We start from the raw sequence: 14708 nt of genomic DNA, 5'->3' as shown, positions 1-14708 counted from the left end.
GGAAAGGAAAGGAAAGAGTATTGAATACCAGTCTTCCTACTTGCTTGGACTTCAGCTTGCTAAATTTGGTCTCTACCTAGGTTCTCCAAATAAGTCTTTAGGAAATATTTTGTCTAGTTCTGTGGTTGTGTTAGAAATGTCAGTGGGAATAAAAGCAGCCCATTGTCTACAGAAGTAGAATCTGTTTCTGTCTGATCTGATATGGCAACCACTTTTTATTCTCAAGCCTTCTGGATTGTCTGTGTTATATGGTCACCTTATGATAAGCCACATGACCCATTGGACTGGGATGAGACACTGAATCCTTATCAAACCCATGGGAACCAGAGTACAGTGGCACAAAGTGACAAGGGACATTCTGAACACTCTTACTTTTCTGATTTTCTGCTCCCTTAGTTTTTGCAGTTGTCTTATAGAAAACTCATTTTCTGATACCAACAGAGGACTCAAGGGTGCATTCTAAGAATTTGGGTCCAAAAAGACATAACAGGCCACACATTTGACTTGTCTTAGAACCTACAGCCACCACCTCAGTCACCACCTGAAATAAATACATTTCTTAGTCTTTTGTCTGTCTTGATTGAGAGCCCTGGAGTGTTTGTAGTTAAAATAGGGCCTTTATTTTCGGTTCTGGGGTGGGGGGCTCAAGGGGGAGTTTCTTTGTGTAGGTAGCCATGGCTGTCCTGGAACTAGCTCTGTAGACCAGGCTGCACTTGAACTCACAGATATCCTTCTGCCTCTACCTCCTGAGTGCTGGAATTAAAAGCATGCACCACCACTGCCAGGCTCAAGTAGAAACATTTAAGGTTCATGCAAGTGACAGTGCCACCATAGGTGGATTAATCCAGCCTTTTCCACTGACCAAAGAAACTACTGAAAACTGTGTATCATGGTGGAAAGTTCAGAGACACTTAGAATGAAACACTAGTTTCTGCTCTCTGGCTTGGAGCAACCCCAGGAGGTGCTTTGGGGACAGCACTGCAAAAGGTGATTCAGCTGCCCTTCAGCCTCTCCCTTGAGGTTTGGAATTTGAATTGCTGTTGAGGAGTTTGACTGAAGCAGGAATATATATATATATATATATATATATATATATATATATATATATTTAACTTAAAAGTAGTTGCATGGGGAATGTCATAGTCAGGGTTTCTATTGGTGCCACAAAACACCATGACCAAAGCGATAGTTGGGGAAGAAAGGGTTTATCTGGCTTATACTTCCAGATCATAGTCCACCATTGGAGGAACTCAGGAACTCAGAGGCAGGACCTGATGCAGAAGCCATGGAGGGGTGTGCTGCTAACTGGTTTGCTTACCCCGAGTCGCTCAGCTTGCTTTCTTATAGAATCCAGAACTACTAACCCAGGGATGGCACCACATCCAATGGGCTAGCCCCCACCCCCTATTGATTGATGATTGAGAATATGCCTTACAGCTGGATCTCATGGAGGCATTTCCTCAACTGAGGCTCCTTCATCTCTGATGACTATAGCTTGTGTCATGTTGACACCTAAAACCAGCCACTCTAAGACATCAAGCCTTCCTCTCCATTTTTCACTGTGGTGTTTCCAGTGGCATAGTTTGTTTTTTTTACTCTACTGCCAGGAATAAGAAAGGGTGGAGGGGGGGCGGATAGGGGACTTTCGGGATAGCATTTGAAATGTAAATAAAGAAAATATCTAATAAAAAAATGAAAAAAAAAAGAAATCTCATGTGACCAGGATCAATCAATCTATTTCCCTTACTGAATTTCTCCTTAGGCTTTAGTGTCAAGAGGGATTGATGAGCTCCTCATGACTGCAGATGATGGTGCGAGTATAAGAAAGGGCCACTTGGAAAACGGTATGGTTTTGGTTGCATATATTTCTACACTGTCCAAGTTGAAAGGCACAGGTCCATCTGATGCTTCACCTTTCCATTTCCTAGTGGTGAGGACTTGTGTGCAAAACTAAGTAAGGAAGTAGGACCCAGTCTTGCTGCACAGCAGCTATTATGACCAAAGAGTTATTCCGTTCTTTCAGACTTTTAGTGGCCTGACCCTGAGTCCAACTGTGGCCCAAGAAAAAGTTATCTCCAGCACTGACATGTGACCATGATTGAACAAAGAATGGAGGTATTTCAGAGTAGCCTTGTCATGAGCCCAGCCCTGGCAGTTCTCTGAATAAATGAGTCCAGAAAATAAAAGTGGGACTGGGAATAGGATGTCAGAAGGTAACTTTCTCACGAGTAGAGCATTTGCTTGGCATGTGCCCATGGGTCCAACCTCAGGTACTCAAAGAAGAAAAATTGAATTCATAGAGACCAAGACTGAGAAACAATTTCTACATTTATTCCTCTAAGCAATTTGCTCAGCTCCATTATCTTCCAATGATCTTGTCCCTGGTCTTATTGGTGGCCCTTTCTGTTACAGTAGGAAGTCAGTGCTAGTGTTCTGAATTAGAAGGCAAGCATGAATGAATTCTAAGGTTTGAGCCCCACAACCAAAAATGTCAAGTTTTGGAGTCTCAAGTTCTTCATTTGCTTTTCATGTATTGATTTGTGCCGTGTGGCATATTTTAATTGCATTTTAACTGTCTAGATCATCATTATGAGTTCTAAGGGAAAGGCCATGTATGAAGTTCCTTTGCATGTTTTGATGTGGCTATAAGTATAGCCACATATCTTCATTTTTAGCTCTGGCTATGGAAGTATTGAAGTAAAATCAGGGGGGGCATAAGCCCAAGAAGTGTGGACTGGACTCTGACAAGGCTCTGGGAAGGTCTTCTGCCCCTGCCCTGTGTGGTCATAGCAGGTTCTCATGTATGTTCTTCCTACCCACAGTGCTGGCCACTGTTCACATGAAGAATATAAAGAAAGAAACATATGAAGACCTCAAATCTATTCAGGTGCCTTTCAGACACAACAGATGCCTGTTCTTGCCCCACCCTTGACTTCTTGTCTTACTTATTGAGAAAAATCTTAGTACTAATCAGTTTAGTTAGAGTTACAATCTGCAGTGTCCTTCAGTGTCTATTTTAGGTGGATTTAGGTTCAAATTGTATAAACGCAGAGCACTTGGTTCACAGGCCACAGTGTTGGGGAAGTTATAATCCTTAACTTTTGTTCACTCTGATTTGTAAGACATTGCTCAAAGCTAGCATTTGTCATAATCCTTCTACTGATGTAGCCACTGGGTCATTGAGCATTTTTTAAAGCCAGTTATTTTTATTTACTTTGAATTTGTGTACATGTGAGGGGGGGGGCATGTGCACATGAATGCAGGTACCCACAGAGAGCAGAGACATCAGATGCACTTAGACCTGAACTTACAGGCAGTTGTCAGCCACTCAGTGTAGGTTCTGGGAATTAAACTCTGGTCTTTTACAAGAGGGTTATGTATTTTTTTTTAAAGATTTATTTATTTTATGTGTATGAGTGCACTGTAGCTGTACAGATGGTTGTGAGGTATCATGTGTTGCTGGGAATTGAATTCAGAACCTCTGCTTGCTCAGGCCCAAAGACCAAAGATTAATTATCATTAATATTACTTATTATTATATCTAAGTACACTGTAGCTGTTTCAGACACCCCAGAAGAGGGTGTCAGATCTCATTTCAGATGGTTGTGAGCCACCATGTGGCTGCTGGGATTTGAACTCAGGGCCTGTGGAAGAGCAGTCAGTGCTCTTAACCATTGAGCCATCTCTCCACCCCCTGTCATTGAACATTTTGAATTCTTCTTCTGTGTCAGGTGTTTCTTACTAAATCTCTACTCTGGTCATCAAGGGAATGAAAAGATTCTAATTTTTTTTTTTTACAAATTTCCAACTTTTACTTTTAGGATATATTAAAAGGGAAATATTGAAATGACAGGTGTCCTCCCTCCATGCCCCCCAAAAAGCTTGGAACAGATGACCAATAAAACCACATGGAGAGAGTATGTGACCAGGAAGATCATGTGAGAGTGGGAGTATAGGGCTCAGAGCTCTGAGATTTGGCAGGGTGCTTTCAGTTAAAGGATAAAGGGCACATGGGAGCTCTGGGCTTCGGAGTTCCCTTGTAGGCAGTTCAGGGCTTCAGAATTGCAAAAGAGCATCCCAAATTAACACTTGTTTTGTTTCCCTTCAGGGTAAAAGCCCTATTCTGGTGACGGTATATACAACCAACTCTTTTGACACATGGGGAACTCTGCACCAGACTGGAGATTCACAGAGTGAGTCCTCCTTCCTGACCTTTTCAGGGAAACGTGAGAAGCGCAGTGGCACTGGGCTGCTCTTTTCTTGCTCATTAGTGACCTTGAGGGTTAGGGACAAGGCTCCCAGATGTTGTTTCATATAAGTATCAGTCTGGATAAGTAGATGGCTCCTAGACATCTGCTCAGAAGGAGAGGTCACAGAGCATGAACACCCCTGGGGGAGGGGGGTCACTGCAATAGGAACTTAAGTTTCTGTAGTTTTCATTATAAACACACTTCTCCAAGGCTAGAAAAGTAATGAGAACGGATTGTTCAGTGAGACAGAAGACGACAATGAAAGTGTGCTGGGTATTGAAGTAGGTGAGCTCACCTGATTTTAATTCTTTTGCTCTCCTTGGAGAATTGTTGATGGCCGGTTTAAATGGAGTTGAAGGTAAAGGTGACTGTTGCCACCATTTCAGATAAGTCACTGTGAGAAGCTGGTGGTAAGTGCTTTAGAAATAGTAAGCTGGAAATAGGTATGCCCCTAAAAATTCATGAGCAATGTTTGATATACACAATTTGTGTGCTAGAAACAAGAAAGATTCATCCAAGTATAAAACCTAGAGAAAAAAGTAATGAGTGGCTTTGGATTTTGAAAGCAAACACCACCAACTACTTCAGTCAGTCCTGGCTCATCTAACATGTTTTTCTGGGGCTGAGCTCTAAGCAAATCTTGAAGATTTCAGGTCGAGGTAATTTGAAAATCTCTGAGCTGTGAATTTTTAAATCCTAATTCTGTCTCTCCTTTCTCCCTGTCCTCTCTACAGTGCTGATGAAGGATATACGTGAGATGTTCTACCTTGGGTTCTCCGTCAACTTCTACATGTTCCAAGGCGGTACCAACTTTGGCTTAATTGGTGGAGCTCGGTCTTCAGAGGGTTACAAGCCTGTAGTAACCAGCTATGGCGAGTATTGGTCCCTAGAATCATCTCCAACCTAGGCTGTCCCATCATTGAGTCTAGAACATAGAAGATTAGGGAACTCTCTGGAACTGTTTAGCTGGCTTGACTTTAATGTGTGCTGGGAACTGAGGATTTGGTATTTGTTTATGACCCCACTAGATATCGGGGTCTTGGTTTTCTGGAGCTTTGTGAGCAGATGGGTTTGTAACTTTAGTCTTGCTTATCTGCTACATGGAACCTTGCTTTAAAAATGGCCTAGTTGACCATCATTGGGAAGAGAGTCCCCTTGATCTTGCAAACTTTATATGCCCCAGTACAGGGGAATGCCAGGGCCGAGAAGTGGGAGTGGATGGATAGGGGAGTGGGGGGGTATAGGGAACTTTCGGGATAGCATTTGAAATGTAAATAAAGAAAATATCTAATAAAAAAGATGTTCTATACAAAGTCTATTGCTTTGGATTTTCTAAGAACACCATAGAATGTAGCCTCCAAATCTCCCAAGAGACCAAGTAGGAAATTAAGGATGAAGTGAAGCTAATGCTCATCTGGAAATATGAGGTCTCATTTTCCTCCATGTCATTACCATACTCGATTTTTTTAAAATGTCATTTTTCTGACAGGTGTGTCATGGTTTTTATTTGTGTCTTCCTAATGAGTAATGACTTTGAAGATCTTTCTATTTGCTGATTAGCCACTTGTTCAAATTTTTTTTTGCCACTTGTTCAAATTTTTTTTTTTGGTGAAGTATCTATGCATATCTTTGTTCTATTTTTTTGTTTGTTTTTGTTCTTTAAAAAGGGCAACTTTTTTGTTTTTTTTTTGCAATTTTGAAAAATTTTAAAAACCTGAACTCTGGATAAAAGGCCTTTGTCAAGTATACGCTTTGTAAATGTTTTCTCACAGTATGTAGCTTGTCTGTTATTACCTTCATAGTGTGTGTTGAAGATCAGAAATTTAAAATTTTTAATAGAAGTATTAATTTATTAAAAATAAAAGAAATTGGATAGGAAGGATAAGCCGCTGCATTGGAGGGTTATGGATTGTTGCTGGGACATATAGTAGCTGCACAGATTGATGCAGTTTGCCTCCTGTTAACAATCCCTTACCCTCATCAAAGCATGATGATCATCAGGTGATGCCTCTTGTTTGAACCAATGGACATTTAAAATTCCCTTATCACATAAAAGGGGCCCCACCACTCAGTTTGCTAATGTTTTGGTTTTTTTTCCCCCTCTTCAGGAGAAAGGAGCCAATCAATCTTAAGGTCTTCTTGGGGGGAAATGATACATTTCTCTGTTTTCTTTAGACTACAATGCACTGGTGTCAGAAGGTGGAGAATATACACTCCAGTACCGGGAATTTCAACGTTTTTTCCATTCTGTTACAGGTATTCAGACTCAGCAGCAACTTCAGTCTGAAGAGTGATCTCCGGGGGGAGATAAGGGAGTAGAGACATTTTGGGGAGAAACCCAATTTGTTGCATTTTGTCATGGGCATTGGAAATGTATGAGATACAGAGTCTGCTCTTGTGTGCTCAGCACAGGACCATGGTGTTTGGCCTTGGCTGTGCCTGCAATCCTCTAAAACTTTTCAAAGCTACAGACCCCAGCTCCCCTTCTGCACTGTTCAGTAAGCATGACTTGGCTCGGGTGAGGAAGAAAGGGCAAACCGTGAAAACATGTGCATATGTGGCTGGGATTTAGGAGATTCTCTAGAGCTAATGGCCATGCTCCTTTTTCTAGGAAAATAAAGGGTACTTCCTCGGATGTGTAAGGATATGAGAGGACCCGTACTCAATACCTGCCTTAATTCTTCCTGGAATTAGGAAGTTAGGGCTACATGACTGGGTCCTTCGTTTGTGGAGGCTGTGGGATAGCAGGGAACTTGGTGTTTTCCAGTGTGGTTATGATAGATCCTAGGATTGCCAGTTGTGTGCTTTTCATTGCAGATAGTCACTTCACCGTCCAACCAAAAGCTACACAGATGTTTGCCTATCAGCCAGTGACATTGTTATATTTCATGACCCTGTGGGAATTCCTGCCCAATCTGGTTAAGGTGGGTGTTTCTTGGGTATAGACACATGGTATCACTTTAGGAAAAAGGGATAGGAAATAAAGAGATAGCTCAAAGACCAAGGAGTAGAAGATTAGGGAACCAAAGTAATCCTTAGAAGTCTTAGTTTCTTTTCAAGTTTTACACTTGAGAATAGGTAACCAATTGTAAGAGCTCAGATTAGACTAAATTTGAAGAAATGGTCTAAACTTGTGTAACAATAAAATAGTCCCTTTTAGGATCCAGCTTGAAGAGTCATCCTTCCTTCCTTCCTTCCTTCCTTCCTTCCTTCCTTCCTTCCTTCCTCTCTCCCCCTTCCTTTCTCTTTCTTTCTTTCTTTCTTTCTTTCTTTCTTTCTTTCTTTCTTTCTTTCTTTCTTTCTTTCTTTCTCTCCTGCTCTCACACCCTTGGGGCAAGCTCACCAGCAACCACCTACAACTGGGGCCAGCTCTACTTGCTGCCTACCCGAGGTGCGGGCCCATGCTCTCCAGTGCTGCAGCAGGCAAGGGGCAGGGACAGCTAGCTCTCCCTCCTGCTGTAGGTGGCAAGGGGCGAGGATGGGGGAGGACATCTCTCCTTCACCCAGGGCAATGATTTTTAGTCTTTTTTTCTTTTTCTTTTTAATAGAGGGATGCTTTCTCTAAACTCATTGTTAAGTTCAATATATACAACATAAACTAGGTTAATTAGGGTGTTCTGTAGCACTGAACTTTCTTCCCCTGTAAGTCAGCTATCCCTTTTTTGGGATATTGCCACTGTTAACTTACCCCTAGGGTTTCCAGGAATACAGATTGAAAAGTGTTCTAAGGAAACATTGCATGCTTATTATTATAGAACCCATCAAATATTCATATTTTAGAACTGTATTATGGTGATACCATTCTAGACAATTTTATGTCTAAGGAGTAAGAAGAATGAATGAAAAGCAGATTGGAGAGCCAATGAGCCAACAGAGGTGGAGGAACTGAGATTTATCATCATTGCTCTAGAGATACTGTCTGTGTGTTGGACAGCCACAGTAGTCCCGTGAGACTTTGGTCAAAGTAGTATTAAGGCTGAAAGGCTGAACAGAAGCAAATGACATGGCAGCTATATTCTGAGGTAGAGAAACTGAGGCACTCCAAGGTCCATTGATAAAGACAGAGAGGGCTATGTGTTTGGGAACTGGAGTTAGGATTGCACAAGAAAGTGTTGTGTAGGACAGTGTCACACACACACAAAGCCAGGCAACACAGAAGGAGCTGCTTACAGACAGGCAACAGCATTTTGGGTTTATGTTATGGTGGGAATCAGACTCGGTACACTCTATCAGCTAACATCATATTTTCTAGTTCTGCTTTTACTCATTTATATTTTTGAGACAAATTCTTGCTATGTAGGTCAGGCTGGCCTCAAATTAATGATGTTCCCTTGACCTCCATCGAGCTGGCATTACATGTATGCATCACCATGCCAGTGTTTGTCTCTTGTGCATCTCTGCTTGTGAGTTTACTGTGGTGCTTTTGTGTATCCAGTTCCCTTGCTGGTCAGTGGGTGTAGGTGCTGCTAGTGCACATGCTCATGTTCATCCTTCCCATTGGCTGCTTACCTAGTGGGTTTCAGCAGCAACTGACCTTATTGCATTGAAATTAACCATGCTGGGAATGTTTACAGTACAGAAATACAACAAATAATCATGTAGGTCAAGAGATGGCTCAGTGGTTAAGACTGATAGTTGTCCTTCCATAGGACCCACTAAACCACATCTATAACTTCAGGTCCAGAGGATTCAACGCCCTCTTCTGGTCTCTGTAGGGACTGTATGCTCATGGTGTACCAACACATGCAGGCAAAACACCTATACATGTAAAATAATAAAATAAAAGAATTCTGTAAAAAGTGGGAAGGCTGAGGTGGAAATGAAACAAGACAAGCCATGTGTTGATGAAATAAGCCAACACTTCATGAAACAAACACCTTGGAAATATTTTAATTCTGCGGTTACCTCTGTATTTATTCTTCGAATTGTTCTACAGAAAGGTGTTCATCACCTTTTTACCTTTATGTACAGTTTGTATAGAAAAAGAATGAGGTCAAATATTTTCATTAATCAAACAAATGGGTTTATATGTCTTCCAAAGGCTCAGCAGGTTTGTTTGTTTGTTTGTTTTGCCACTGTGGTTCTTTATATGGTAAGTAAACAGTTAAGATCTAGATTGTTGTATGCCATCATAGTCTCTTTGACACTCACATCGACCCATTGCAGTCCATCAGGACTCCTTCTGGTTGGTTCTTGTGTCTTCTTGACAGGACACCCAGAGCTGTCAACATCTTTGTTGTTTTGTTCTCCTGGAGGATCTAGGCTGTGTGGCTCCTCAGATTTAGAATAGTTTGTTTCTCCAAGGGGCTCTGAAGGGTTTTTGTTGTTGTTCTATGCATAATGTATAGAGGTGTGTGCTTGTGTGTTTGTGTGTATATGGGCACATGTATGTGGGTGCATGTGAATGTATTTACACATATGTATGCATGTATGTGAAGGCTCAGAGTGCCATATGCTTCTCTTGATCATCCTGTACTTAAAACAACAACAACAAAAAAAAGAGGCAGAGTCTCTTCACCAAATTTGGAAGTCATCAATTCTGGCTAATCTCTCTAGTTACATGCCTCAGGAATCCTGCTTCTGACTCCCAACTACTAATTACAGACACATGGCACAATGCATGTGCTTTGCTTGATTTCAGCTTTTTGTTTAAATCATAAGAATAACTCACTGGCTGGATGTGCAGTAAAATATGAGATTGGTTGGAAAGCCAAAAAAGTTAATTTAAATGTAATGGTTAAACATGATTGTCCTTGTGTAGTCCTCTTCAGTATTCCTGTTTGCATGGCTGTTGGGAATCATTTCCCCAGAGAAGTGGGCCATGGGTTCTTGGTTCTGAGATTCTTTTCTCTAGTCTGAGCCTTTAACATGTTTGTAACTCCTATCCTTGCCATAGACAACCAAGTCTTCCAAGCCCCTATCCATGGAGCAGCTGCGGGTGAATGAAGGGAGTGGCCAGTCCTTTGGGTATATACTTTATGAGACCGTCATCTTCAATGGAGGCCTCCTCACATCAAGGGGTCATATTCGAGACCGGGGGCAGGTAGGGAACAATTTGTAGTTCCTAGTGGAACTTGTATGTTGATATCATCCTATGGTACTGAGGTAAATGTCTAAGTGCGAGAGTCAAATCATTTGACCACCAAAAAAATTTTGCTGTTGATTATTATCTGTCCTTTAAGTGAAATATTTTATACATAGACATCCCTAGGCATATACTCCTGAATGCTATAGGAGATGGTAGTGATCTCAAATCCAAGAGGTACTTCAGTAGTCCCTATATTTATCATGTATCAATCCTAATGTTAATATAGCATATGAGAAGTACTTTTTTTTTGTCATTTAAGTCTTAAAAATCTAGCTGAGATCTGTGTTCCAAATAGAAAATCCTAAGGAAAGGTACAACTGGGAAGTCTCAGTGCAGAAGCTGAAGGTTCCATCCCACTCCAAGTTACAAGCTCTTCTAAGGGTTTTTTTTTTTCTCTTCATCTTTTCTATATCATCTTTCCCCAAGACTTCAGATCGGGTATTCCTAGTCCAAAGCCTAAGATGCTCAGTGAAAATATGACAATGCTCAAAAAATTTCAGGTGCAATTGGAGAGATAATGCAGAGGGTAAAGTGTTTGCAGCACAAATCTGAGGACCTTATCTCAGATTCCCAGCACCTATATAAAAAGTCAAGCATGGTCCCACATGTCTGTCATACCAGCTCAGGGGACTAACAACTGGAAGATCCTAGGAGCTCAATGATCAGCCAGTCAAACCAGCTTGCTCAAGTTCCATTAAAGAGATTTTACCTTAAAAAATAAGGTGATGAGTGACTGGAGATACACAATGTCAACCCCTTTCCTCCACAGGCACATGCATGTGTATGTGCACCCCAGCACACACACACACACACACACACACACACACACACACACACACAATTTCAGAGTTTTGGGGGGGGGTTGTTTTGTTTTACTTTAAAAAATAGTCTATTTTATCAATCCTTTGAAGCTATCCACTGTTAATAGCTCCTTTGAACTTCTCTCATTCCCATGCTAGAATATTGACTGGCTTGATCATCTTTAGGTCTTCTGTAGGCAATTACAGCTGCTGTGAGCTCATGAGTGCAGCAATCTTGTCACGTCTAAGGGACAATGTTTTGGTCTGGTTCCCTTGACCTCTGGCTCTTAGAATTTTGTCATCCACTCTCCCAAGATGATCCCTAAGTTTTGGGTGAAGAATGATATGGATGCCCTGTTTGTGGCCATGGAATCCACAAATACTTATTCTCTGTGCAACCATTGTCCACTGCGTGAAGAAACTTCTCTGATGAGCACTGAGACCTACGCTAACCTATGAGTAGTGAGATATGGATTTAGAGGACAGTTTGATACTGGGTCCATTTATCAGAAGAATAGTTTACCTCTGGGACCTGTGTGCTCCTCAACCATGGATTATTCACCAGATTTATAGTAGCAGATATGTCTCCTCCTCTGGAGCAGGACTTAAATCCAACCAGAAAGCAATTGTATACCCCCACCCCGCATTATATTCATGCCAATATTGCACTCATGGGCATATCTTGCCATGGTGGTCATTATTTTAGCTCACAGGGTTCTCAGATGAATAATTCTGTTGATGACTCTCCCCCTCCCCTCCAGCAGCCTACATGGCAACTTCTTGTACTATGATGATGTAATTTTGTGCATTTGTTCTTTAAATTGGAGATGTTCAACTTCTAAAATCTATAGTAATCCAATCTCTGAAAACCTCCCAAATAAAGTTATTCTGCCCCAAGCATTTTGGACAAACACTACTCAACCTGTACTTCTGTTTACTGTTTGTTTATTTTTTAGATGGAGCCTAGACTGTGTAGTCCTGGATGACCTCAAACTCACAGAGATCCACTTGCCTCTGCTCCTGAATGTGGGAACTGTGGTGTGAACCATCAGAGCTGATCTTATTCTTCTATCTTTGTGGCTCCAGCCCCTCTCCCTCCATTTTTTTCTCTGCAGAGACATCTTTCTTGCAATGTGGCCTACATTTATCTGTACTTAGCATATATTCCATTAGCCTTTTAGACCCCTTTCCCAGGGCACACGGTTGCTTTCCTAAGTCAGCCTTGGATTTGCTCATGGACACACAGCTTCCTGCATATAATCTCTGCTCACATGTTCCTTCTACCTTTTCTTTGTTCTGTATTTTCACCTGGACCCTGTGTGATGTAGTACTTCTCACCCTTTTTACCTGCAGGCTTCTGCTGTCTTAGTCAGTGTCTTGCTTCTTCTTTTGAAAATGTACAGCTGGTCTTCCTGCTTCAGACCTTCCCATCACTCTACCCTCTTCTCTTCCTTGTCACCCCTCAGAGTGTCCTGGGTCTTCTGGCTAATATAAACACTTTATCCTACTTCTTGCCTCCAGTTGACTCCACAAGCCACTGGCAGCCTGGATGTGGCTTGTTCTTCCACAGCAGTCTGATCTCAGCATCATGGTTATGGTCCAATATATTGTGATTATTTTGGGGGCTCTTGATACTGGGCAACCTGTTTTCCAGAAAGACATTTAAAAAGCTGGCTTTCAATAAATGACCATAAGACATATAACTTCTGTGATTAGACTCTGGTAATCTTACATTAAGAATACTTTTGTTGATTCTTAAGGATTTTTATTGTTATGGCTTCCTAGCCAAATCACACTTGAAAAATTGAGATTCAGCCTGGCAGTGGTGGTGCATGCTAATAACCCCAGCATTTGGGAGGCAGGGGTAGGCAGATCTTTGAATTTGAGGCCAGCTTGGTCTCCAGTGAGTTCTAGGGTAACCAGGGCTATACAGAGAAACCCTGTCTTGAAAAACAAAACAAAATAACAACAACAAAAAAGTAAATAAATAATGTTTGTGTTTTTGTAGTGTGTAGTTTTAAAAGTTGATCCAGGCTAAATCTGGCTATGCGCCAACATTGGCAGTCTCTGTTCCTAGCCTGGTGCATAGCCCGAGACTGAGACAGTGTGTTTCTCCTAGCCAAGGCCTCTCTTCAAAATGCCAGCTCTGCCTCTGCAAAGCTCAGAGGCTGCTCTCTTGCCAGACTACCACCCCATGGCCAGCTGTGGGCAAGCTCTCACCAGCCTACACTCTGCTGTGGTTACCTCTCCTCTGCTTCTCTCTCCTTTGCCCAATCTTCCCCTTCCAAAGCCTGGCCAAATTCTGCTCCAGCTATGTTCTCTCCCTCCTGCCCACCTGAGTCGCTGCGAATGGAAAACCCCAGACATCCTAAGTTTAAAATCAACAGATGACACAACCACTGCGGGTGGAATATATCATACTCAACTCAAATCTTCCAGTAGTGGAGGTCGCCACCGGGTCTGACAATTCTCTCTGACTACATCTTGCCTCCTCTCACTCCTGCCTCACCATTAAAAAAGGTCGTTTCTTCCTCCCACATAATCTCTTCCTTTCTCAGGCCTGGATGGCCCAGTTCCTTCTTTTCACTCAGCGATTAGCTTCTTATTGTCTTTATTAGCCAATCAATTAATTAGGGGAAAATTCCCTTACATGATTTAAATTAATTAATCTAGGAAGCAAATTATTCTTATGTGGTCTTGCCTGAGTAGTACAAGTCTGCTGGGTGGTTTATCTAGTGGTTAATCAATATAATAGGCCTATTAGTTTGCATTTCTGTTACTGCCATAAACCCCATGACACAAAACAGCTTTGGGAAGGAAAGGGTTTATTTGGCTTACAGACTACAGTCCATCATTGTGGGAATCTCAAGGCAAGAACTGGCTTGCTCCCTGCAGCTTACTCAGTCTTCTTTCTTATACAACTGAGGACCACCTGGCAAAGTGTGGAAGCACCCTCAGGGCCTTAGCCCTCATATACCAATCATGAATTAATAAGATTCCCCACAGGCTTGCTTACAGGCCAATCTTTCCGAGACTTTTTCTCAATTGATGGGGGACTCTTCCCAAGTGACCCTAGTTTGTCAAGCTGACAAAACACTACCAGCAGAGTAAGTAATAGTAAAGAGGCAGGGGCAAGGGGTGGGATGGGGGAGCATGGGCATTACACGCAAATCATCTCTAAAATCAGTTCAAACACGAGGCTCTCCAGACACAACTTGGGAACATGTAGAAGAATTGAACCCCTTGAAATGTTAAACCCTTGGGATAAGGCAGATACACACAGAACAGTTGTTGTCCCTTAATTCCTCTCCTTCCCTTTGCCATCATTTCCTTGATGTTTATTAATTCTTACCTTCCTTCTGCTCTAGTTTCCTGCAGGTCTTTTAAACATTGTTCCCTACTTGCTCTAGGGTTGATCTAGGGTCCAGTTTTCATTGAGGGTTCTATGCCAGGCTGCATTCTGTGCATCCTCTCATTGTATTACTTTAACCTGTTCTTTGTGAACTCCAGAGTCTATGCAGTACTGGGGGACATGGAGTTCATTCTACCTCTGGTCTTGTTCTGTTTTTT

At 41.9% G+C, this 14708-nt stretch overlaps 1 protein-coding gene across 1 annotated transcript in view; it reads left to right on the top strand.

Moving 5' to 3' along the window:
- LOC110302323 (beta-galactosidase-1-like protein 2) overlaps positions 1 to 14708 on the top strand; it is a 33591-nt gene that overhangs the window by 14399 nt on the left and 4484 nt on the right. The window contains exons 8-14 of the mRNA XM_021173178.1: positions 1763 to 1844; positions 2823 to 2887; positions 4109 to 4193; positions 4985 to 5122; positions 6426 to 6506; positions 7068 to 7174; positions 10147 to 10293. Coding sequence (XP_021028837.1) covers positions 1763 to 1844; positions 2823 to 2887; positions 4109 to 4193; positions 4985 to 5122; positions 6426 to 6506; positions 7068 to 7174; positions 10147 to 10293 — 705 coding nt within the window. The remainder of the gene's footprint in view (positions 1 to 1762; positions 1845 to 2822; positions 2888 to 4108; positions 4194 to 4984; positions 5123 to 6425; positions 6507 to 7067; positions 7175 to 10146; positions 10294 to 14708) is intronic.

This window comes from Mus caroli, chromosome 9 (assembly GCF_900094665.2).
Source record: "Mus caroli chromosome 9, CAROLI_EIJ_v1.1, whole genome shotgun sequence".
Taxonomy (NCBI): Eukaryota; Metazoa; Chordata; class Mammalia; order Rodentia; family Muridae; genus Mus; species Mus caroli.
The sequence above is the reverse complement of the archived record's forward strand: the minus strand, read 5'-3'. Positions and strand labels throughout refer to the sequence as shown.